This window comes from Pituophis catenifer, unplaced genomic scaffold (genome assembly GCF_029215685.1).
Source record: "Pituophis catenifer annectens isolate HBS135680 unplaced genomic scaffold, rPitCat1.0.hap2 SCAF_3, whole genome shotgun sequence".
Lineage (NCBI taxonomy): Eukaryota > Metazoa > Chordata > Lepidosauria > Squamata > Colubridae > Pituophis > Pituophis catenifer.
In genome coordinates, this window is record NW_027256883.1 from 35,393,241 (window position 1) to 35,418,368 (window position 25,128).

The window sequence follows — 25,128 nt, forward strand, 5'->3', positions numbered from 1 at the left end:
TCTCTGAAAACAATGAAAAAAATGGGCATTGCTTTCAACAGAGCCAGGATTTTGCCCTAGATTAGCACCATTTTGCATATTATAAAAACTCATATGCACCAGTTTGGTAGTAAAGTTTTGTGGTCTGAGTTATTAAAAGATAATATTCCATAGAATCAGGTTATTTATATCAATGTAGAAGAATAATTATCACTAAAATATAAATGCATGTATATTTTTTGTAATAGTTTCAGCTGCAATACAGAATCAGATATGTACAATTGCTATTCAGAAAGCATACTATACTACTTCTGAAAGTGATTACACTTTAAATGTCACTCCTTTTTTTTAAAAAAATTAAATATATAGCATTTTTTTTTGCTCACCATTCCTTCTAGTACCTAGAAAGGGTTATAACCTATTCCACAACAACTAAAATCATACTGGACTCAAGAGGTTTTCTCCCTATGGCAGGACGAGTCCCTCACTACATTGACGGTGATGAGAGGTCAACAGGTTATAAGGTTTACTTGTAAAGTTACAAAACTATTTCTTGACTACCTTTTTGCCAATGAGTTATGGAATATAGTAAGTGAACAGCATGTACGCCACAGAAGCTCAGTTCTACAGTATAATTGCTATCCAGTCACTATTTTAGTGCTGGGGAAGTTTTTGGTTACTATAAAGCAAACTAATATCCTTTCTCCATTAAGAAGCAACATCTTTGACTCTAAATTAATGTTAGCTTATATATGGATAGAAGAGTGCATTATTATTACAGTCCGGCCTGTGTTGAACATCCAGGTAATAATAAACCTGATGCTGTTTAAAATATATCATACTTTATCAAAATTAAACAATTCACTATCTGATATTATTGCACATCCTCTAATGAACCTGGGATCCACATTAGTATGGCAGCACCCATCTGCCCCACTCTACCTACAAAGAATATCATTGATAAGAGTCAAGTAGTTCACAATGCAAAACCCAGAAACAACAGCGGCCTCAAGTATCACAAACAGGAAGAAGAGTGTTTGTGACCCTCGGATGATAGCCACATTGCTTTGATTTAGAACTTTGTTCAACTATAGCAACATAACTAAGCATATTTCAAAGCACAAAACTAAAGTTAGTCCACAGAATTTTGCCACAATTGCACATATATTTTTAAGTAAAGGAAAATGTTTGGACCTTTTTTGCTCACTAGATACTACTACTACTAGAGAACAAAACTCTACAAATATACACCATTTTAATTTCAGTATTTTTTTTTTCTTCTGTTAAATTTTCTGGAGAACATCATGTTCTTTTATAAAATTACAGTTGGGCACATTTTTCAAAAATATCATAACTTTGTTCATTCTAAATAGTGATACAAAGAAATATCCCATATTGATATTATTCTACCAATTTGAGTTATTTAAACTTTTCAATTTGTAGTCAGGATATATTTTGTTTCCCATTTTTGTAAAACACATACATATGCACACAAGTAAAACTCAAAGGATTAGATATAATAATCTAGAGTTCATCTTGTGCCCAGGCGTATAAATATAAAATATTTGAAGATACATTATTTTAAGGCCTTTAAGAGTCTAAACATAATCACTTTAATTCCTATTCCAATTTTCCTTGTTTTTGTTGTTTAAGGCACATTATTAATCTGTAGCTATCAGTGGTCCAAAAGAGTAACATTGTCACTTAAAGGGAAATATTTAAATATTACATTAATTACTTAAAAACTAATCTTCATATTATTACATAAAGTCCATAATAATATTAATGAATCAATACATTATATATACAATATATGCAAACTTAAATATACAAGATTTTGTTACACATGCAAACTTAAATATACAAGATTTTGTTACACATGCATTTCATTAGAACTATTGTACCATTTATTTAAACCAATATAAGTAGTTTGATGTCACTCCAGGAAAGCAAAGGTTGTTAGTGCATGATCCTCCATAACTGGGTGGGCAAGCAGAACATGGCACCCCAACTTTATATGGTGCTTCTCCTATCCAATTTCCCCTAAGGAGGAAAAAAACAATAATGTACTTTAATGTAGTATGCTGACTATTTCATAACACTCTTTATTGAATAACATAAAATATACTTTTTCCATATGTTATCTGCACAGCAGAATCTATTATACGAATGCTCTTAGGTGCAGAAAATCTACCTTTATCCAAGATGTTGAATTCACTTACATTTTTAGCTCCAATTCCTATGGACATAGGACTAGATATTTATGGGTAGAACCAGAAAAATCTCATGAGAAGATAAGTTACAATATAAATAGGCTGAGATAGATCCCTCCTATGTTTAGCTGATTTAAGAAATAAAATCTAGGGGTTTATAACCAAATCAGATGTTCTTAAAATTCAATGCTTTTCAAGTATTTGCTGCTGACAATTTTTTGCCTCTTTTGCTACTGTCATTTAAAAACATGATATGAGGTTTAATAACACGGAATTCTTATATTTCTTGGATAGATTGAATTATAACTTCCCTGATTTACTTTTATAGAATACCAACATACTGTATCCAATATTACATGTACAACCTATGCATAACCTGTAACTTTATAGAAGATAACCTGAATGAATTGGAAAATGAGAATGATGGCTTGTGTGCTGAGACAATATGCAACAATAGATTAAATGAAAACAAGAGAAACTTACTTTGGGGCATAGTTGCATACCAAATAAATAGCTCGGCTCCAAACTGCTCCCCAGACATTCATATTATGGCATGTGTGGATTGCACAGCCTATTCTGTTGGAAGTGGCCCAAACCATCTAAAGAAATAGTAAGAGTTATTTGTTAAAAATTCAGCCTGAAGAGCAACATACTTATCACACAGACATAAGCTTTGAACTGATACAGGAAAACTGAACCAATATCACCTGTGTATAATGTGTGCACATGGGCCCATAGCATCTCATTGGGCACCTTGGATTGCAGTCCTGAGGATATGGAAAAGCATAATCTTTCACTTCATCATACCAGGGCTGCACCAGCTGGAGAATGGATCGATATCTGAGCAAAATTAAAATAAGACAAATCGGTATTTTTGAACGTTCAGTATTACTAAAGTGCCTAAGTCACATATTATATGTAGACATATATACTATTTACAGTATTTATTTATTTTATTAATTGATTGATTCTCGTACACTTGCAAAATAAAAGATGCTTGAAAATTAGTGGCTTGAAACAAATATATATATATATATGAAATTTAATTACCTTCCAGTCCGTACAGACAAATTTTGTCCCAGAAATCTCAACAAGTAAGGAGGCCCATGGTCCCAAATGCAGGTAGCTGCCCAAGCTTCTGCAGATTTAGCTAGATTATCATCCCACACCTGGCAAAATATAATATTTTTTTATTTATCCTAAATACTGAAAAGGAGTTCAGAAATAAGAAGTGGATTGAATAATATAATGATCAAATTATGCTATTGAAGACTTGGTGGCAGACCACCCCAAAACCTAGTCAGTCAGTTCTTCCATGTTTCTTTGTCCAGTGTGATGAACTGATCAAACATTATGAAGATGAATTGGCTGAGCTTCAATCCTAGGAAATTTATTAGAAAGTTACACTTTTGAAGACTGTTTATTCAATTTTATTCCACCCATCTTTCAAACTACACACAAGCTGCATACTCCTCTGTATGAAGGCAACTGACTAGTCCAGTTCATACCAGAAACATGGATATTTTGCCTCTTCCAGTTTCTCCACATCACCAACATTAACTTCAAATAAACTTAGATGAAGAACTCTTTACATTTAGCACAAACTCACAACTTCTGTCTAGTTAACAAGTAGTCTTTCTTCCAAGTATTAGCTTAGTAGCCTAACAATTCTTGATTGACTTAAGAAATTTCTAATCAAACATGGATTTTGAAGAGTCTGTATTTCTATCAGCCTTGTAGTAATAGTGAGAAAGAACTGGATACTTGAAGCATAAAAAACTTGGAGAAAGACCTATGATATTATGGAGGTATTAAACAGGACAGCAATGTAGAGTATCTGCCCTTACTGTTCACCCTGAAGAATCCTCATAGGAAGCATTAAGACATCTGGTGTAGTTCTTGAAATGAACACAGTTACTCTTTATGCTTCACTGTAAAAATTCCCCTGTTAAGTATCAACAGTCAGCTGCTCCAGAAATGGGTCACTGGGCAGGAATCATTTTTTCTATATGAACCATTATTCTTCGTGATTCACAATTCCACTTATGGCAAACATGTTATAAAAAAGAATTTGTATGGAGACTATTTGGGCTTAAGTTGGTTTGGAAATATTACCCCTCCTAGTAGCAAACTTTCATATTCAAAAAGTTTGCAATAATTACCCTTGATTTTTTTACTACTGTTCCTATTTTACATAGAGAAAACCAAAATTCAGAAATAGATGTTCACAGCCACCCAATAAGTGTTTGCTCATGATGCTAATATACAGTAATTGGATCTCCATCTCCTTTGTTCTATATGCCAATTTTTAATGGGTCTTGTCTGTTCTACTCAGTTTATTGTTTTCTTCATATAGATAATTGCATTTAATGAACTAAACCAGTGGTGGGATTCGAGTAATTTAACAACCACTTCTCTGCCCTAATGATTTCTTCCAACAACCAGTTTGCCAAACTGCCTAGAAAGTTAACAAACGGTTATCCCAAAGTGGTGCAAATTGGCTGAATCCCATCACTGAACTAAACCTAGCAAAATATAAATTATTTTCTCAATAATTTTGTTGAAAAATAAAGTTTAATTTGATTTTTGAAGTAAAAGCCATTTTTGGAAATGATTACTAAAAAAACCTTCAAACAAAGCAACACTTTAAATAAAATTTAATCTGGGACTAATAGCTTGAATTTAAATTACACTGAAATCTATTAATTTTATGTTTAAGTGCATTTAAACTTAATTTAAATGTGGTCAAAATGTTTCCTAAATGAATCAATAATAAATAATTATAAAGAAACAAAGTTTGCCAACTGATTATTTATGTATCATATCCCTGGCTTTATTAATTGAAATTTCACATTAATCAAATTAAGAAAGGCAGAGATTATCATCCAAATGAAGGGATCTCCTTAAATCATAGAGTTCAATGCTTGCCCAAGACAAAAATCCTAGTTAAATCATCGCAGAGAGACAGTTAGAGTCTGCTTCAACCCATCCAGGGAAGGGGACCAATCACTTCTCTGGATAATTGTTTATATTATCAATATTTTTTTCTAATTTGTAAACAGAATGTACCTTTGTGCAATATGAATTCATGTGTTTGTTAATCACTGTTAAAAAGACAGAATTAGTTGTTCTGTGTGATATCCCTTTAAGTATTTGAAACATGCTGTCATATCCTCCTTTCTTTTATTATTTATTTATTTTGTGTCTTTATTATTTTTATAAATAACTCAAGGAAGTGAACATATCCCATACACCTTCCTCCTCCTATTTTCCTTACAACAATCCCATGGGATGAGTTGGGCTGAGAGAGAATGACTGACCCAAAATCACCCAAATGGCTTTCATGCCTAAGGCAGGACTAGAACTCATGGTTTTTAGCCTTTTGCCTTAATGATTAGATAAAACTGGCTTCCTTAATCTCTGTCACAGTGAAACCCCTTTGATCTACCCCTTTGATCTCCCTTAATAGAAACTGAGTTTCTAATTCTCTGATCATCCGTGTTTTCCAACACTCAATCTATTCTAATTTCTCAGAATTCTTAAATTGTGATTCCTACAAATCAGCATAGTACTTAATACAGATTTTCACCAATGCATAATAAAAAGGAAACATTATTTCTTGTGATAGAAGCACTATTTGCTCATCTAACCCTCGTATTACATGTTGATTTCTTCATGAGACTATAAAAAACATAGGCACAAATGAAGTGAACATCTAATTTGCTAACATTGGCACTCTTTCTCCTGCTGTACCTGAGGTTCCTCGGGATTAAATCTAATTTTCACAGTTAGTTAGTTTCCCTATTCTTTATTGCTGAAGAGGTATCTACCCCATGAACCATTTTTTTGCACTTAGTCTTGTCAATATATACTGTGGTTGTAGGAAAAATAAAATAAATTCCACAGGCCTGGAGTCTATTGTTATGATAAAGACTTTTTAGATAATTCAGAATAAAGACAAACAAAAGTTGAGGGCATTTTTTTCTGAATAAACTGAAAACATATTTTTTAGAAATTCAAAAGTTGTTGACATGTATCAACAACTAAGTCTTCAGTCTATCAGAATATCTTCAGACTATATTGTTTAGATAAAATTTTATCCTACAAAATCAGTACATCAGTCAATAAGTCAGCCTAAAACACCATATTCTTTTGTATCAAATATGCAGGTGAATTAAGGGTATCAATAGAAGATATTAAATACAACTCAAAGTTGAACTGTGGATTCCTTGGTGTTCTCTGAGTTTGGTTTCATTGCCTGACTAAATAACATCATCAGTGCTAGGGAGTGTAGGGAGTGTGAGGTTTGCGTTCTGCTTACATATTGGAGCCTGTCCTGTCAGTGTTGGCGTGGTGTTGGTGTTAGCTTTCTCCTTGGTAGATCCTTGTTTTCTGCTTGATTGTTTGTCTTCTTAATTCTTCGTTTCCTTGATAGTTCCTTGATTACAGTATTATTTGTCTCCTTCATTGTTTGTCTAGTGTTAATTCCTATTTATCTGGGTGTTGGCTACTGGAGAGGAGGTGTTCTGATCTTTTTGCTTCCTTCTCAGTTTTTATATTGTCTCTTTTGCATGGTATGTAAATGTAGTTTATCTCTTCATCTCTATTAATGGTTGAGAGTCAAGCTTCCAGGAATTCCTTGGTGTTTTAGATTTAGTTTGGTCTAGGATACTCACAGTCTCCCAGATGAAACTCTGGTTGAGTCTGTCCGTGTGTTGTGAAATTAAGGTGTTTTCATGGTGTCTTCTAATTGCTAGTAGGTGTTCATGGAAGCACTCTGCTAGTCTTCTGTATGGCCTACATTGTGGCTGTTGCAATTCTTGCAATATTCTGTTGAATATTGTAGATGATTCTTGTTGTTTCTTCTTGGGTTACTGGGTCTTTTGAATTACGGAAGATATTCTGTAGGGCTTTAATTAGCTGGCATGCTAAGGTGAAGCCATCTGGTCTTAAGAGTCTATTGGATGTTTGTAAGATATTTATTGATGTATGGTGGAGTTATCCCTTGCATGGTTTGTGTTGGTTGTTCTATAGTGAGTTGAGAGGTCAGGCACTTTTTGATAAAGTTGCAGGGATATCTATTTTGTTGGAAGATATTGTATAAGTGGTCAGTTTTCGTTTTCTGATTTTTCAGGGTTGCTGCACTGTGTTTGTGCTCATCTGAAAAATGTTCCCACAACTGCTCTTGTGGGATATTAGTTATTAATTCAGTAGTGAAGGTCTTGGATAGTGTGGATGTTTTTTTTTATAGATTTCTAACTTGCCACCATTTCCTTTACTGATTAGGATATCTAGGATGGATAGAATGTAGGATATCTCAGAAGAGTAGTAAATTAGCAGTGGTAGCAGAAATACTGATTATTTTACACACTTTTATATAATGTTTTAATTCCTTACTTTAATAAATGTATCATCTCATAAAGTGGAGATTTTCTCCATTTAATACTGGAAAACTTTAATACACTGGAAAACTGACTGTATTAAAGTAATAACATATGCTTAATTCTGATGCTTGTATTTCACAAGAGACCTTGCAGAATTTATTTTGGGATTACCATTTTTTAAAAAAAACAATTTTCAGTAACAAATGTGCATTTGGTATATATTCAACAAATCAAACCATTTTTAGAAGAATTGGGGAGGAAGCAATGACTACAAGGCAATTCAAAAATAGGCCGTTTCTTCTTTTTAAAATTGTACTGGAAGCGCTTTGTACTAAAAAGATCATTTCCAGTGCCTATTTCTCAAACTGGTGTGTGATCTTTCATTGTTAACACATTTATTGGCTTGAGTGATTTTAATTAGATTGAACACAACCACATGTTTGTTGGACCCATGTCCCTCCTGGTTAGTGCTGGCTTCCCGGGAGGTGACGCGAGGCTGGCTCCAGGGGATTATAAATGTTTCATGAGCGTGTCTTCCCCACCGCCCTGAAGGAGGCGGTGGTGAGGCCTCTCCTCAAGAAGTCCTCCCTGGACCCGGCAGTATTGGCTAATTATCGTCCAGTCTCCAACCTTCGCTTTGTGGCGAAGGTTGTTGAGAGTGTGGTTGCGCAACAGCTTCCCCAGTACCTGGATGAAACGTCGTATCTGGATCCATTCCAGTCAGGTTTCAGGCCCGGGTACAACATGGAAACAGCATTGGTCACGTTGGTTGATGATCTCTGGAGGGCGTGGGACAGGGGTTGCTCCTCTGTCCTGGTCCTGTTAGAGGACCTGGGAGAGCGTTCTCTGTGGGGGCACCTACGATCTGGAACGAGCTCCCCCCGGAGATACGGAGGATCCCGGATCTGCGCACCTTCCGTCGCGCGCTTAAGACTTTTTTATTTCATCAAGTTGGCCTGGCCTAAATCTTCTTCCCTTTTTAAAAGTAAATTTAATTTGTTTTTTAAATTATGGGGTATTTTAAATTTGTCTCAGCCAAATTATTTAATTTGTTTTTATTCTATTTTAAATTTTTGTATTTATGTGTTTTATTCTGTGGCTGTTCACTGCCCTGAGTCCTTCGGGACTCAGAAATCTAAATAAATAAATAAATAAATAAATAAATAAATAAATAAATAAATAAATAAATAAATAAATAAATAAATAAATAAATAAATAAATAAATAAATAAATAAATAAATAAATAAATAAATAAAATAATATTTTCAATAAAATTTTAGCTCTGCCTTGGATCTGTTCTTGCACAGAAAGTCACTATGTGGATTGTATTATTTGGTTTATGTATGTCAAGGGAGTGGGTGAAGAAATCTTTTTTTAAAAAAATGGAATTGTCTACACATATACAGATGTTGATAAATTATTAAAACTTCACAGGGACAAGTCTGATTTTTAGAAATATAAACATTTGCATAGATTCTACTCCAGCATATTGAAGAAGTTACTAGTTCTTGATGCACATGTATACTATACATGCCCATGCTTACTTTGGAAACTGTTTTTCTAAAGATCTGACTCAAAATAAAGACAGAATAAATATACGATTCTCACCATGATCTTCTTTTGTTTCTTGGCTGTGATTGTTAATTGAGGTCTATTCTGAGATCCTATTTTCCTTAAGAAAAGACCAACTTGAGCAAATCAAAGTCTATGTAATCTAACATTTACTTCCCTTTTTTTCCACTCTGTGCAGAATTTATGCGTTTATCATTGTGTATTATTTTCTCCTGGAATATTTTCATTTTTTGTTTTAATAGTAGTATGTTTATGTATCATTTACCTGTTACCAAGTGGGATATGAGAAATATAAGAACTCCAAATAGAGTGGGTGAAACATGCCTGGGAAATCAGTATGAGCCTTTCCAAGCTAAACTCCTTTAAAAAAAAAATACTTGAAAACAAGTATGTTGACCAATTTTTATTTGTAAGAAATAATGGCGCCTTTTTCTGAATGCAGTGAAGCTGATTGTTAGAGGTTTGGCTAAAGAATAAGCAATTAACTTACTAGTCTGTTCCATTTACTCTTATTGAATATGGTGCTATAAAAATGATGGATGAAGTACTCAATGTTTTGAATTACGCTAGGACTCAGAGAGTGGAGCAGGCTAGATGTGTGAATAAATCATATTCATCAACAACAGCTGCAGGAAACATTTAGCACTATGGAGACCAAATGGTAAAACTAGGGATATTTTCACCTGCATCATCTATCTACTGTCCAAAATGGTGTAATTGGACTGATCAACAGTGGCCTAATTTGATATGAAGGCAGGGGCTTTAAGTCACTGAAATGCAAGGCTTCTTCTTGTCTCAATTCCCTTCCCCATCATGCAGTTATATATAAAAGAAAGATGTTTAAAAAATCCAGCTTTTGTCTTTTTGGAGCCTTGATGCTAACTTTGTACCATTCGAAGCTAATTTAGGCTGAAAATTAGAACCTAAAGTAGCTGTGTTCCTTCTCCAGCAAATGAAAACAAATTAATCTCTTCTGGTTCAAATTGTAGTAGATATCTAAAATACAGAGCCATCATAATTAAAAGCTCTAACAGCTTTATACACCATTATTTTGAAACAGACTGAAGCTGATGACCAACCTTATCTAAATTAATAATTTAAATATGCACTGAAGTGCTTCCCTTTATCTACTTTCAGCTTTCAAACATGTGCAATAGTATACATATGTTATGTCCTTTAAGCTTGCCTTTTTGAAAACTAAATATATATATGGTGGTGTTTTAATGAGAACTGCCCAACAGGAATATCCTAGAGGAGGTAACAAAAAGTCAAGATGGGGACCATGACCGCATAATTTGTGACTGCATGACTGTAACGTTGTTGCTTGTATCCTTGTGATTTATATTGATATTGATTGTTTCCTAGTATGATTTGATTGCTTATTGTACCGTATGACTGACACTGGGTGTTGTGCACTGTGATTTTTGACGAGTGTGTCTTGTCTTTTTATGTACACTGAGAGCATATGGACCAAAGACAAATTCCTTGTGGGTCCAATCACACTTGGCCAATAAAGAATTCCAATTCCAATAATTAAAGCACATTTAAAAGGAGAAGGGCTTATATTGTGCAGCCACAGTTGCCATCTCAACTTTTTCAGAGAATGCCATGCTATCCATGTAAAAATTATATCTGATTATCCTGCAGATGAATTGTTACAATGTGCTCTATATGTGGCTGAAAACCATTGGGAAGCTATCAGGGGTGAAATTCAAAAAAAATGTACTACCAGTTCTGTGGGCGTGGCTTGGTGGGCATGTGTGGCTTGGTAGGCGTGGCTTGGCAGGCATGGTAGGGGAAGGATACTAAAAAATCTCCATTTCTACCCCACTCCAGGGGAAGGATACTGCAAAATCTCCATTCCCACCCCACTCTGGGACCAGCCAGAGGTGGTATTAGCTGGTTCTCTGAACTACTCAAAATTTCTGCTACCGGTTCTCCAGAACCTGTCAGAACCTGCTGGATTTCACCCCTGGAAACTATGTCAAGATTAGAGCAGTACAAGCAATGATGGGAAGTCACACAATTCTCATGGAACACCTATGTTTCAAGTGCTATACTGATTACCAATTAGATTCCAGGTGCAGTTCAAGGTACTGGTTGTCACCTTTAAAATCCCTCATGAGATAGGACCTAATTATCTGAGGCACTGTCATTCCTCCAGGGATTTCTCTGATTACTCCCACCTAACCAGCCTTTAAAAGACTAGTGAAATATGATTCTTCCCTGGTTCTTGGTTTAGAGAGGTTAGATTGGCCTTTTTGGCCTCTCCTCATGAGGGAGAGAGTTTGGTTACTGTACCCTCCCGATGACATTCCACATCGAAATTTGTTGATTTTATTGTTCTTTATATGTCAAATGTCCCAGAGACATTTAGAGTCAGGCAGCCTAGAAATATGAGAAATAAATAAATACATTTATTTATTTATTTATTTTGGAAGGTTCATTCTGGTTTTGACTTTTTTCTTGAACGTATTTTCAAAACCGAGGTAGATATTGAACTAACGAACTGCCTTGATTTCCTTTCCCACATTGAGATACAAAAATAGAAATAGAAAGTAATTATAGTAAAATTACGTTGTGTCTGCCACTGTGTCCTCTGCTGCAGAGTAAACTAAAGGTACATGGTTTTTGTAAGGCTAATCTTTAATGAGATATCATGACTCTGCTAATGCACAGGTACACAACAACTCCTTTGAGTCAAATTTACTGGATGGTTATATTTTTTCCTTGCAAAAAGTTGCAGATATCATTTACCACTGATACCTCCTGGGGTCTTTTATCACCTTCCTAATCTAGTCCATAATTGTTTCCTGGGTGATCTCTCATCCAAGTACTAATAAGATTTATCTTCAAAGCTTGAAGGTTCATCAGGTGTGCCATCTGCTGAGACAATGTATGTTCTTAATTAACAGAATCAAGAAAGGCAGAATGCATAATTCAAACAAATTGTTCAGACTCCAGCCAGGATATTATCCCTACAAATGCTGTTATTGAGGGATAGCATTCTGATAGTTGTTAGGCTTAGTTGGAAATAGTTTTGGATTGCAAGTAGATTAATAGCTGCCTTCAAAGAACATCCACCAGATTTTTCCCAACTCCTGCAAAGCATAAGAGTATTGAAGTTAATTGTAGTTAGAGTTGCACTGATATTTCTTTAGGTCCCTGCTGCACAGATATGATATTTCTGTGCAATTATCACAATATGCAGTCATCTCTTTAGTTCCAAAGAGAAACCTGCACAAGGAAGCTGAATGTGCTTGAACATTTGAAAATCTTGAATAAGAAAATTGGGGCATGTTTCCTACCTTTGTGTTCAGATGGGAAATCTAAAGTAGAGACTTAATTTGGATTCCCTTGAATGAGAGTAGAGCTACCAATATAACTCAGACTCCTGCTTTATCAAGGGCACATTTCAGGAGTACTCAAGTGTGTATGAATCAGTGGTGGGATTCAAAAAAATTTACTACAGGTTCTGTGGGCATGGCTTGGTGGGCATGGCATGGCTTGGTGGGTGTGGCAGGGGAAGGATACTATAAAATCTCCATTTCCACCCCAGTCCAGGGGAAGGATACTGCAAAATCTTCATTCCCTCCCCATTCCAGCGGAAGATTACTGCAAAATCCCCATTTCCTCCTGATCAGCTGGGAGGCAGAGAATAGATGGGGTTGGGGCCAGTCAGAGGTGGTATTTACTGGTTCTCCGAACTACTCAAAATTTCCGCTACCGGTTCTCCAGAACTGATCAGAACCTGCTGAATATCACCTCTGGTATGAATACAACAGGCCTCCTTCCAGATTGAGTTCATATTGTACTTGGTGTTTTACTTGAATTGCTTGATTAAACTCAGGCCCTATAAGCCTGCCAGCTTTGACCTTGATCTGACTCAGAAATAAGACTGGGAAATGAAGCTTCCTGTCTTTCAGTAATTGTCATGAGAAAACCACAAATGGCTTTTAACTTTTTTTTTTCTTGTTATTTTTTTCACAGAATAGGCTGAAATCCACAGGCACAATATTCTTCCGAAGAAATGAAGTCAGTTCTGCCTCAGAAAGAGAGTACAGAAGGTTTGGAAGTAGACTCCATTACAAACATTTTTAAGACTATATGCTTATACATTTCAATTTCGGAGAAAATTAGAAATTTTGAGGCATCAATTGTTGACATATCGGTATTGCCCAGTTTCAGACTGATCAGTGCCTATCAGAAAAACTGTATCTTAAAATATTTTTTAAAGATAATTAATATTTTTCAATAGTTTAAAATTATTTTAATTTTTAGTAGTTTGTAATTCCTCTGGAAACTGTAGCCATTTATCTGTGTTCCTTTATTAAAAATATGACCATTCTAAAAGAGGTGAAAGGATTCGTAGTTGGGCTGTAAAGTCTGATTTGGGAAAAATGGTGAATATTTTATTTCAGATAGAATTAACTGACATGTTTAGCAAAGGACATTATATTCTTCTCTAAAGCAGTATGTCTAGCATCTGTAATGACCCATTTCTTGTAACAATGATGTCAATAGGAAGCTGGGAGATCAAACACAAGATGATCTGATACAAAAAGGGTGGACTTAGTATAACTTTTCCAGTCAAAGTAAAAATACACAATGCAAAGCTAGATAGTAAACAATCCATTCTGATGCAGAATGGTAATGGTAACTTCCTACCAATTCTAAATTCCTAAATCTAAGTTGATTTCAAGTGCAGTTGTGGTGCACTGAAGATTTTCTTTTCAAAAAATTTTTTGAATACCTTTTGTGGCCTTTCCAGATTTCATAATATAAGCAAGGCAATTCCTACCAACTGCACTTAACGTTTGGTATTAACGAAAAAAGTAGGTAATACTCTAATGTCATTTGCAAGGGATAGTTTAAACTGAATCAAAGAACCTTAAGGAGGCTCATTTCCTACTGAAGTCTGCTGGGTTTGCCTTTTTTGTTATTAAAACTTCTTAAAACATTTTCATTCTTCCAAATAACTTGTACAGATCACTTTGGCTGCTTATCTTCTCATTTACATAAAGTTATATTGTTATTTGATTGATAAAGATTATTATCAATCCATTGTAGGATAAAGAACTCTTCTTGAAAGTATGAACTGCAATCTACCCACTAGTCCACTCTAAGTTAGTAGATTGATGTTTCTCAACTCCCTAGTCTAGTGCTGAAAAAGAGCAGCTAGTGAAACAGTTAGCTTCCATGACCCTGTGGCTTCCATTCCTAGTCTTATCACCTTAACCAGTGAACTACACTGGCTATCTATTTGATTAATTGATAAATTAAAATTTTAAAATAAATAATTAAAATATTGAGTTTGATTGTTTTACCTTTTCAAAGCCGAGAGCTAACGTACAGTAAATAGTCCAGAAGAGCAAAGGCCATTTTTTAAAAAACTAAAAAGATCTGTCAATGCTTCAGAAAAGATATAACTTGCAATCTTGTTTACGTATAAAATAAAAACAGACTTAAACTGTGGAGAAATTCATCCTCAGTTCCAGACAGAATCTTGGTTTTTGTCCAGACGATTAAGTTACAAACGTCAGTGCTAGATTATGTAGCTTTAAAATGATTGGCATTATTTTAAAACTTATGCTTCTGATGTCAGTATTAGTCACTTCACTGACTAAGTGCACTATTTTTATCAATTTAAGCCTTAAAAGTGGACAGTTGATTCAGCTACGATCTCAAGGGGCAAGATGGTTCAAAGCTGAATGTTATCTCTTAGGACGACATTAGACACATGCAAATTGCATATTGTGCTATTCACCAGAATGATATATGTAACTATATCTGAAGTAATGAAAGACTTATCATTTTCCTAACTTCTTTGCAAAAATGTACACATTTATAGAACTACACATATTTCTTTCATTTTGGGGTTAAACTGGTATATTAGTGTCTCAAGAAGTATTATCATATTCAAAGTATGTTGGATTTTAATATACTGGGTCATAATAAACTTTTCCAAATGCACTTTTCCAGATTTTTTTTCCATTTCTATGCTAATGCCTTCACTTCCTTTTAAGAACTTGAAAGTAAATAGTTTCACTGAGTGTGCAATCCTTTTATATGGCCTAATACAAAAGTGTGCAATCTGTGGTTCAAGGCATGTATACAGCCCTCTGTTTAATTTCCTGCATCTATTGGTCCAATTTCAAAAGGCTGTGCAATCTCTGGACAGAAGCTATCTGTCTCTTTTCTGGCAGCTTTCTGGGGGAGCCATAGATGAAGAAGAAAAGAAGGAATAGTCCAGGGAAGCTGATCTTTCCTTCACATATTTAATTTTGGCACTCACTACACAGAGTTTGGCCCTATCAATTGCCTCATGTCCCTGATGATTTTTTATTTTTTGCAATGCAATGCAGCCTTGTTTGCCAATAAAGGAAAATAAAATTAAAAGCTAATTCACTGAACATGAACTTTTATCCCTGAACTGCCACTGAACATGGCATCTATGACAAGCAATAGCCAATTTGTGGACATTTTTACTGTATTGAGCTTCTTTCTCTCCTCCTGAGATCCAGAGGGCCCCCAAAGCTTTTCTGGAAAGCTGTGAAGATGATTCTTTCCCCAGTTGCTGGGCTGCAATGATAGTTGAGCCCAAAACAGGGGCAGCTGTGTTGTGGGTTTATTATTGTGCTTGGCTATTGTATTATGGTTTCTTTTAACTTACTTTGCATTCGTATTTTGAGGTTTTGTTTCTGTGTGTGTGTGTGTATGCGTGTGTGTGTGTGTGTGTGTGTGTGTGTAGTTGTTTTTGTTATTTTAGGATTAGGCATTTAAGATGGCTGGCCATATAAATAAACAAAATATCACAGTTGTGTGTGACATCTCCATATGGAGTTAAGAAATAACTGCTGAATAGTTGCAAAATGTTGACTTGGTATAAGACAATTTCTCTGAAGGATTGTTATAGGAGGAGCCTTGTCCCTTTTCATCACATTCACTCTATTTCTCCCCATTCTAGAGTTTATGAGCGTGTAGTGGGGAAGGTAAGGAAACTGAGTAAGCAGATAGGATGGGGGGAAATGCAATAGTAGAAATTCTGCTATTTCACAATGGTAACTGAATTCCTTTATTAATGTATTCTTTTGTCACAGAAAACCAAAATATTAATCATTGAAGTTGGCCCACACTCACCAAAAGTGTGAAATGCATTTCTTATTGTAGAGCTGTACTTCTCAACCTCCCCAGGCAGAATTCTGGGAGTTGAAGTTCAGACATGAAGTTACAGAGGTTGAGAGACACTACTGTGGAGAAAGCGCTATAGTTCTTATTACTTTGTACATGAATTAATTGAGAGTAAACTACCAGCCTATAGCTTGTAAGGATACTATCAGTTCAAAATGGGCATACAGATCCACAGTGAGTATTGCATTGCACATTGTATTTTTCTAGAATTTTATTCAAATGTTTTTAAGGAAAATCCATTTGTATTTTTATGTTGTTAATTCCCATCTGGTCTATTATTTCCTCAAAGTTTTCATGTGTTTACTCCATATGAAAGGACCAAGCTCCACCATTGGTTCTTTACTTAGAGGTTTTACTTATGGGGTTTTATTGTTGAACGAAAAGATGTAGTCTGAAAGAGTTAACATGAGTTAAAAATTAGTGTGCAGAATCACCTGATCCAATTTAGAGAGCCAATCTGGAACACAACATGGCTCATTCTGGTCTAGGCCATTCCAAAAGTAGACCCATCTGATTCACATCCTGCATCCAAAGCAAGATTTAAACAAACCACACTTTTTGTTGGAAGAGAATGTGATGGAATTTGCAGAAAAAATAGCCTTCCAAATTGACAACAAACATTGTACATTTCAGACACACTAAAGATTTGCAGCAAAGATTGATACAACTAAGTATTCCCTTGCATATAATTTGGCTCTGGGAGAGGTAGAACTCTCTACTAGTTCAAAATGTGTAATCTCTGATAAAAGAGGATGTTTTCTCACATCTATTTTTTTATATAATCCTGTAAGGCAGGATTTCAAAAATTTGATGGGTGGGTTTCAAAAATTTTTACTACCAGTTCTGTGGGTGTGACTTGGCATGGCTTGGTGGGTGTGGCTTTGTGGGCATGGCATGGGAAGGATACTGTAAAATATCCATTCCCACCCCACTCCAGAGGAAGGATACTGTAAAATCTCCATTCCCTCCCCAATCCAGGGGAAGGTTACTACAAAATCCCCATTTCCTCCCGATCAGCTGGGACTCGGAAAGCAGAGAATAGATGGGAGTGGGGCCAGTCAGATTTTTTACTACCAGTTCTCTGAACTACTCAAAATTTCTGCTACCAGTTCTCCAGAACTGGTCAGAACCTGTTGAAACCCACCTCTGCCATAAAGTCCTACAAATTAGTTTTAAGTGGTCAAACAGCTTCATATTTGTACATTCATTGCATTTGTATACCACTGTGATCAGGGTTGACTCTCACAGTTTACAAGATAAATAAAACACAAGCATGCAATAAAACCCCAAGGACAAAGACAATAAAACAATTTAACCATATGCAATCATGGCACCAACTCAATAATAGCAACTCAGCCTTGAATGCCAATGAAAAGTTCTGTTTTTACAGAATACCTAAATAGTGCCAAGTAGATGCCACTCAGTCCTTGGGAAGAGGGGTATAAGTAGTGGTTATTGGTTTGTTTTTTTTAAAGGTTTGCTTATGAGCCCTCACTATTTTATCTCACATATGGGAGAACCCTAAGCATCCCAACCTGAAAAAAACATAGGATGGACTGTTTCCACTAGGAGGAAGTGAGGTGCTCCCAAATATACCAAGAAGTGAAGTCATGTAAGTATGAATGGTTGAAACCAGCACCTTACTTGGAAGCCTAATCAGAGGTGGGTTTCAGCAGGTTCTGACCAGTTCTGGAGAACTAGTAGCGGAAATTTTGAGTAGTTCAGAGAACCGGTAGTAAAAATTCTGACTGGCCCCGTCCCCATCTATTCTCTGCCTCCCGAGTCCCAGCTGATTGGAAGGAAATGAGGATTTTGCAGTAACCTTCCCCTGGATTGGAGAGGGAATGGAGATTTTACAGTATCCTTCCCCTGCCATGCCCACTAAGCCATGCCCACCAAGCCATGCCACGCCCACCAAGCCATGCCACACCCACAGAACCGGTAGTAAAAAATTTTGAAACCCACCACTGAACCTAATGGAAGGTAATGTAGTGCCTGTAATTTATCTAGTTGTGGGAACTCTCATCCACTCCATTTTTTTACCAGTGGCAGCCTTTTCAAAGTAAATGTAATGTAAATGTAATTTCAAATAATGTAAAGCACATTACTACAATGTGCTGAGGTTTAGCCTGATTCATTCCATCCAGGCCCCTTTAGCAGCTAATAAAGATCTCCATGGCATCTCAAGCCAGTTCAATATGCACTCATGTATCATCAGTATATGGATGTTATTTCATCCAAAACTATGGATAAACTTTCCTGGGAGTTTCATGTAGATATTGAAATTGTAGGGGTAAAAAGGATCAAACCCTGTGGTATCCCACAGAAGAGTATTTTCAGTGCAGAATATAATTTTTATATTCCAATAAAAAGGGAATATACTGATATGCTTCACTTATTATCAAACATTAGAAAACATCATCCAAAATTGGGTAGTATATATTATAAGTAGTATATAAGATTGTCATATTCTACATTTATCTGAGCAGGTCATTTTAATGCTTAATGCTTGATAATGATACCATTATGGTTCAATAATTCCATCTTTTGATATTATTGAAGATTTTATTCTGTTTTTAATTGTATATCAACATTGATACATTTGATAATTGCTCAAAATAAACTTCAATGTTTATGGTATATTAAGTGACATTAAAAATATCACAGATTTACTGTTCCAAGAAAACTAACAACAGAATTATAGACAAACAAGAGAAACAAAAATTGGCAATAGGAAAAGGGAAAACCATGCATATTTGATTAGACTTACCAAAGCCAGTTTTTAGGCAGAGTGGAGTTCCTCAGAACTCCAAGTGATCCAAATATTTGCTGTCTACTTTCACATTTTAAAATTTATGGTTCACTCCTGTGCATGTTGATTCAGAAATGCCATTATGTACAATGAGATCACCTGATAACTGTGTGTAGGACTGTAGCCTTAAAGAACTTTGTTACATTTTACTATGTAACCAGAATAATTACCACAACTTCTGCTTTCATATAATACAGGATTAATCAAATACAGAATTAATCAAGCACTTTAGCTACATTCAGATTATATGATCCAAAGAAGCCTGTTAAGAGTGGTATATTAGTCTATGTCATGTCTGCACTATACACAGAGGAAGAAAAAAAATGGCCTGAATTACTGAATTACATGCAAACTATTACAATAATTTCAAAAGCTTTTGGCTTGGTTTTTTATTAAAAAAAACATGATTTGGCAATGTGAAACTTAAATAGATTATACATTTTTTTTTATTTGCAAGATCCTTCCAAATTCAGACATGAGGAAATGAATAAATCCAAAATAAAGTAAAGTAAAGTAAATAAAGACATGGCTGCTTACCATATATTCCATGTTGGATGCAGGTGGAAACACTTTGCCTCTGACCTGGTTGTGAAAATCCAAAATGGTAATCATATCATTCTGTGAGATATATCGCTTTTTCCTGACTTTGGGGAGGCTTGCAGGATCCAGATGACTTCTCAAAGCTGCTTCAACATCAGTGTAATTTTTAGTTGACAGGAATAGGTCAGTGGAATTGGGCAACACTAGTGCACTTGCTTCACAGAGAATGGTAATTAAGAGAGCACCACTAATGGCAGAAATGACTGTCATTTTAGGGTCTGTCTCCTTTAAAGCAGGAGACAAAGAAAGGATCTGTGGAAGAGAAAGGGTTAAAGAATATTATTGGGATCAGGCTAAATCTTTTCTTCCAGCTGAGTTTCCCAGCTGATCTCCCAAACCGATGCATGTGTGCAGCAAAGCACAAATATATGATGGTTGCAAATAGTCAATTGAAATGCTCTGATGTCTCATGTTGCCTAGCAACCATACACACAAATTGCCCTGTAACATATGTGACCATCTTAGTACAAGTCAAAAAGCTACAAAAAGGATCCAGCGCAGTATTTTCAAGCTGAAAAAAGTTTTCTGATAACTCTGCAGAATAAGTTCTACACTCATACTAAAGAGACAAAACCAAAGGAAAAATCAGCACAGGAGAAAGAGAGAGAGAGAGAGAGAGAGAGAGAGAGAGAGAGAGAGAGAGAGAGAGAGAGAGAGAGAGAGAGAATGAAAACCACTATCTTCCTCGTGTCATTCAACTGATTCAAGGAGCATCAGATGTGTAATAATAATAGTAAAAAGACATGCAACAGAAACTGAGCTCAGTGGCTTACCTCTTTGCAGAACCAAAAAGCCTAGTGTTATTATTCTTCCAAGTTAAACAGTTCTCTTCCGTGCTCTAGTGTGAACCTTGGAAAAAAAAAGAGTGTATCTTATTACCAACTTACAAGGAGAAAGAAAGAGGGTGGGGAAAACTGAAAGCTTTCTAGCTGCTGGCTACACGAACTGCTAACAGCTTTTATATGTTATAGTAAACTACAAAGGGCAACTCTCTTTCCAAGTCTTATGCACCCAAGGGGTGGAGTTTTGTACAGAAAACACAGTGATTGGGCTTTTACTGTAGGATATTAGGATATTGTTTCAAACACCCCTTTTCACCCTGACTACAAAAAGGCAAGATTCAACATTTTTCCCCCTCCTTTGGTTTTATTTCATTTGGCTTTCTTTTTTCATAGTTTAATTTCCTGATGTTAATACTTATATACATGTGATAAATAATGCACACATTTTATTTTTCAGCAATCCGGATGGAAAAATACAGGAGGCTTAAAGAAACAGAAAAGCAATTTGTTTCATGTCGACACTTGGAATACTGCTGTCAATTGTTTGCTTTTATTCAGGCAGCTCTGAAGCAAGAATGGAGAAAGTGAGACTGGAAAAAGACATTTGTCACCTGAATTCATTCCTCTGAATAGCAACAGAAGCAGAATACTCTTGAAAGCAAAAAAAAAAAAAAAAAAGGGTCAGGGAAACATCTGGTCTGCATTTGCTGGAAGGGGGATGGAATTCTTTAAGCAGGGAATGGTTCGGCCACTGACACAAAATGCAAATAGCTGAGGGCATAACTAAACAGCACCATGACAAATGGGCCATCGGCTATAAGGGGTGCCAGTGACCCAGAGCCAGAAATCCCATATCATGGATTTATAGCTTGGAGTTCCTTCAGTATTACAGTAGACAGAAGCAATGCCAGGTCTGGAAGCCTGAGGAAATCTTTACAATCAACCCCATCAAACATTCCAAAGTGGAATATTTTGTGAAGTCAATGGAATGAGACTTCTCCCAGGAGAACTGAAGCAACAATTGGAGGGAGATGGATGAAAGGGCACTGGTGATTGCCCAGAGAAATGCTTACACACTTTGCTTGGTCATCAGCCCAACCATGTTTTGAACCAGAGAGTATTTTCAAAATGCTTACTGTGTGTAAGAGTGGTAGCACAGACAGTTTGCAGAGTGAAAATATTGGCACTTCATCTTTGAGACATATAAGCAGCCAACAGCAGGTCATGTATCTCACTCTTTGCTCCATAAAGCTGAATTGCTAGTTAAAAATGGGAACTTCTTGTGGTATGTAGTGGGAGGAGGAGGGGAAATGAAAGAAATACCGGTATCTATCTAGTTTCTTTGTGGGAATAATTTCATGAATCAGCCATGTCATTAAACAAGTGGGACTGGAAGCTTAATTATTGCTTATGGCAGAAATCCACTTTGCTCATTTCACTAATATTACCTTCAAAATTGCTTCCCACTTTCTAGATCAGGATTGTAGAATAACAGAGTTGGAATAGAATAGAATAGAATAAAATCCGCTCAAGCAGGAAACCCTATACCAGTGATGGCTAACCTTTTTGCTGTCGCGTGCCACAAGTGGGGGGAGCATGGGGGGGTCATGTGCATGTGTGCCCACATTCAATGCCCACTTGCGTCCTGCCCCCCCATGCATGTGCGTGCGCTCCCCCCACTTTTGGCACACGATGGCATGGTGGGCCCGGTAGGCCCGTTTTTCATCCTCCCCAGGCTCCAGTGGCTTTCTTGGAGCTTGGGGAGAGTGAAAACAGTCTTTCCCACCACCACCACCCCGGAGGTCCTCCAGAGGCCAGAAACAGCCCATTTCTCGACTTCCGGTGGGCCCAAAAGACCCAAAAATCAGCTGGCCGGTGTGCGCATGCATGCTGGAGCTGAGCTAAGACAACACTTGCATGCCCACAGATATGGCTCCACGTGCCACCTGTGGCACGCGTGCCATAGGTTCTCCATCACGGCCCGATACCATTTCAGAGAAATGGTTGTTCAATCTTTTCTTTAAAACTTCCAATGTTGGAGCACCAGAAATTCTGGAGGCAAGTCCTTCCACTGATTAAATGTTCTAACTGTCAGGAAATTTCTTCTTAGTTGTAGGTTGGTTCTCTCCTTAATTAGTTTCCTTCAGGTGCTTTGGAGAATAGGTTGAGCCAGTCCCCTAATCATCTTTGTTGCTCTTCTCTGCACTCTTTCTAAAGCCTCAACTTTTTTTTTCTATCGTGGTAAACAAAACTGGATGCAATATTCCAATGCGGTCTTATCAAGAAATTATAAAATAGTACTAACACTTCACATGTTAATGCAGTCTAGGGCTGTGTGGGTTTTATTGGCAGCTGCAGCTCACTGTTGGCTTATATTTAAGTGTCCACTAGGACTCCAAGATCCCTCTCGCAGTTACTACTATTGAGCCAGGTATCACCTATACAAGGCCTAAAACAGAGCCTTGGGGTGCCCATTGCATACTTCCCTCCATGTACACTGAGTTCCATTAAGGACTACACATTGGGTGTGATTTGTCAGCTAATTAGGAAGCCATATGGTATCGACTAGTAACAAGCTGAGTGATATGTTCTTTCAGATAATAATGGGAGACAACATAAGTAAGATAAGATTAAACAATGGCCTCCACAATGCTCTATAATGGCAACTTATACCCATTAGATAAATCCAGGGGCAAGAGGATGCAAATAGAATAGAATAGAATAGAATAGAATAGAATAGAATAGAATAGAATAGAATAGAATAGAATAGAATAGAATAGAATAGAATAGAATAGAATTTTTATTGGCCAAGTGTGATTGGACACACATGGAATTTGTCTTGGTGCATACGCTCTCAGTGTAAAACATAAAGAAACCATTAGAGAGCATTTCACCGAGGCAGCCTTCGGCGGCGCCATCTTGGATCAAAATCATCAGTGCATCCAAATTTGGACACACTGATAATTTGCCATAGCAATACAAGAAAAACACATGGAGATGTCAGACAGCCTCCCGTCCAAAGTTCTTAAAATCTCGGGAAAATTTACTGACTGAAGGGTTACTCCTAGCACGAGCAAAACATGCTTCCACCTTAACAACAAACTAGCATATGAAGCCCCGAAGGTCTACTTAAACAACAACCTACTTCCCTATAATCCCCATCCAAAGTACTTTAGAGTAACATTGGACCGGACTCTCTCCTATAAGATACACCTACTGTAGAGAATAAGGCAGCAAAACTCAATATTAGGAACAGTATACTCCAGAAATTATGTGGAACTAAATGGGAATGTTTAGCTGCCATGCTCATCAGCACTAGAGTTGGTCTACTCCATGGCAGAATATTGTGCCATACTTACTAGTATGGCTTACTAGTAAGCTGCCATACTAGTAAGTTATAGAACAGACTCATGAGGATTATAAATGGATGTATTAAAACTACTCAAACTTGCTGGCTTCCTGTTCTAAGCCATATAGCACCACCAGTTTTATGAAGGCAAGATGCCCTAATGAGAGAATACAGAAAAAATATCAACAACTCACTTCTACTGGTACATACTGACCTTCCCCATTTATTAGCTGGAACACTCAAATCCAGGAAACTCCCACTGGCACTGGCACAACATCTGCCCAACAACTTTAACATCGATTCCCAATGGAAAGTAAATGAGTTGTTGAACTCCCAGACATAGAAAGACACAGAAATGACCCCACAAAAAAAGTTTCAGACTTTGAACTACCATGTCAGCAATGGACAATCCTGAACAGGATTCGCACCTCACAAACTGGGACTCTCTGTATAAATGAACCTTCCCCTCATTGTGACTGTGGGGTCCCAAGTCAAACTGTAGATCACATCAAGACTGGATATAAGCAACTGGTCCAATATTTGAGGTTTTTTAAAAGATAAATGATCACTTCAATGGTTAGATGGCCTAGGCCCTAAACATTAGTATTTGAACACAAATCTTTTAAACATTTATATTTTATTGTGTTTTACTAATCTAAGTGAAATGTTAATATATATTGCTAGTCCATGTATGATATGCCATATGCTAAATAATAATAAATGTCACATGCTCAAATCTTAGTCCAAGTTATTTTTACTTCTTACCATGTTTCCCCAAAAATAAGACAGGGTCTTATTTTCTTTTGATACCCCCCCCCCCAAAAAAATAAGGGCTTGGCGTTATTATCGGGCACTCTTATTATTTGGGAAGTAAAGGAGGTGGCGAGCATGGGACTAGATGTCCCATTGCTGCCTTTGCCTCCCCTCCCTGTTCTTCACGCTGGCTGAGCGGCCCAACACGTCCCATCCCACCCCAATGGCAACAGCTGCTTCCCTTCCCTGCCATCTCTTTATCAAGAGGAGTGGCAGGTGGGGCGGGCGAGAAGTGGGATGCAGGTCTTACCTTTTAAGTTCCGTCGCTTTCCTTGCCGTTGTGTCCAGGGAAATACGCTGTAAAAGAAAGCCTTCTCGCGAGTTCAATCAAACTTCTTGAACTCGTGTCAGGCATGTCAGGAATGTAAGACCAGGCGCATACATGAAATTCAAATTTATTACTTTATTATTTATTATTGTGATTTAGTACTAC

The 25,128-nt window shown here is 36.6% G+C and overlaps 1 protein-coding gene across 1 annotated transcript; it reads right to left on the reverse strand.

Moving 5' to 3' along the window:
- Nucleotides 1–1,886: 1,886 nt before the first annotated feature.
- PI15 (peptidase inhibitor 15) lies at nucleotides 1,887–19,961 on the reverse strand. Its single transcript, XM_070942198.1, has 5 exons — nucleotides 19,689–19,961; nucleotides 3,243–3,361; nucleotides 2,900–3,032; nucleotides 2,676–2,791; nucleotides 1,887–2,022 (listed from the first exon to the last, which is right to left on the reverse strand). The coding sequence occupies exons 1-5, from the start codon at nucleotides 19,959–19,961 to the stop codon at nucleotides 1,887–1,889; spliced, it is 777 nt and encodes a 258-aa protein (XP_070798299.1).
- Nucleotides 19,962–25,128: the final 5,167 nt, after the last annotated feature.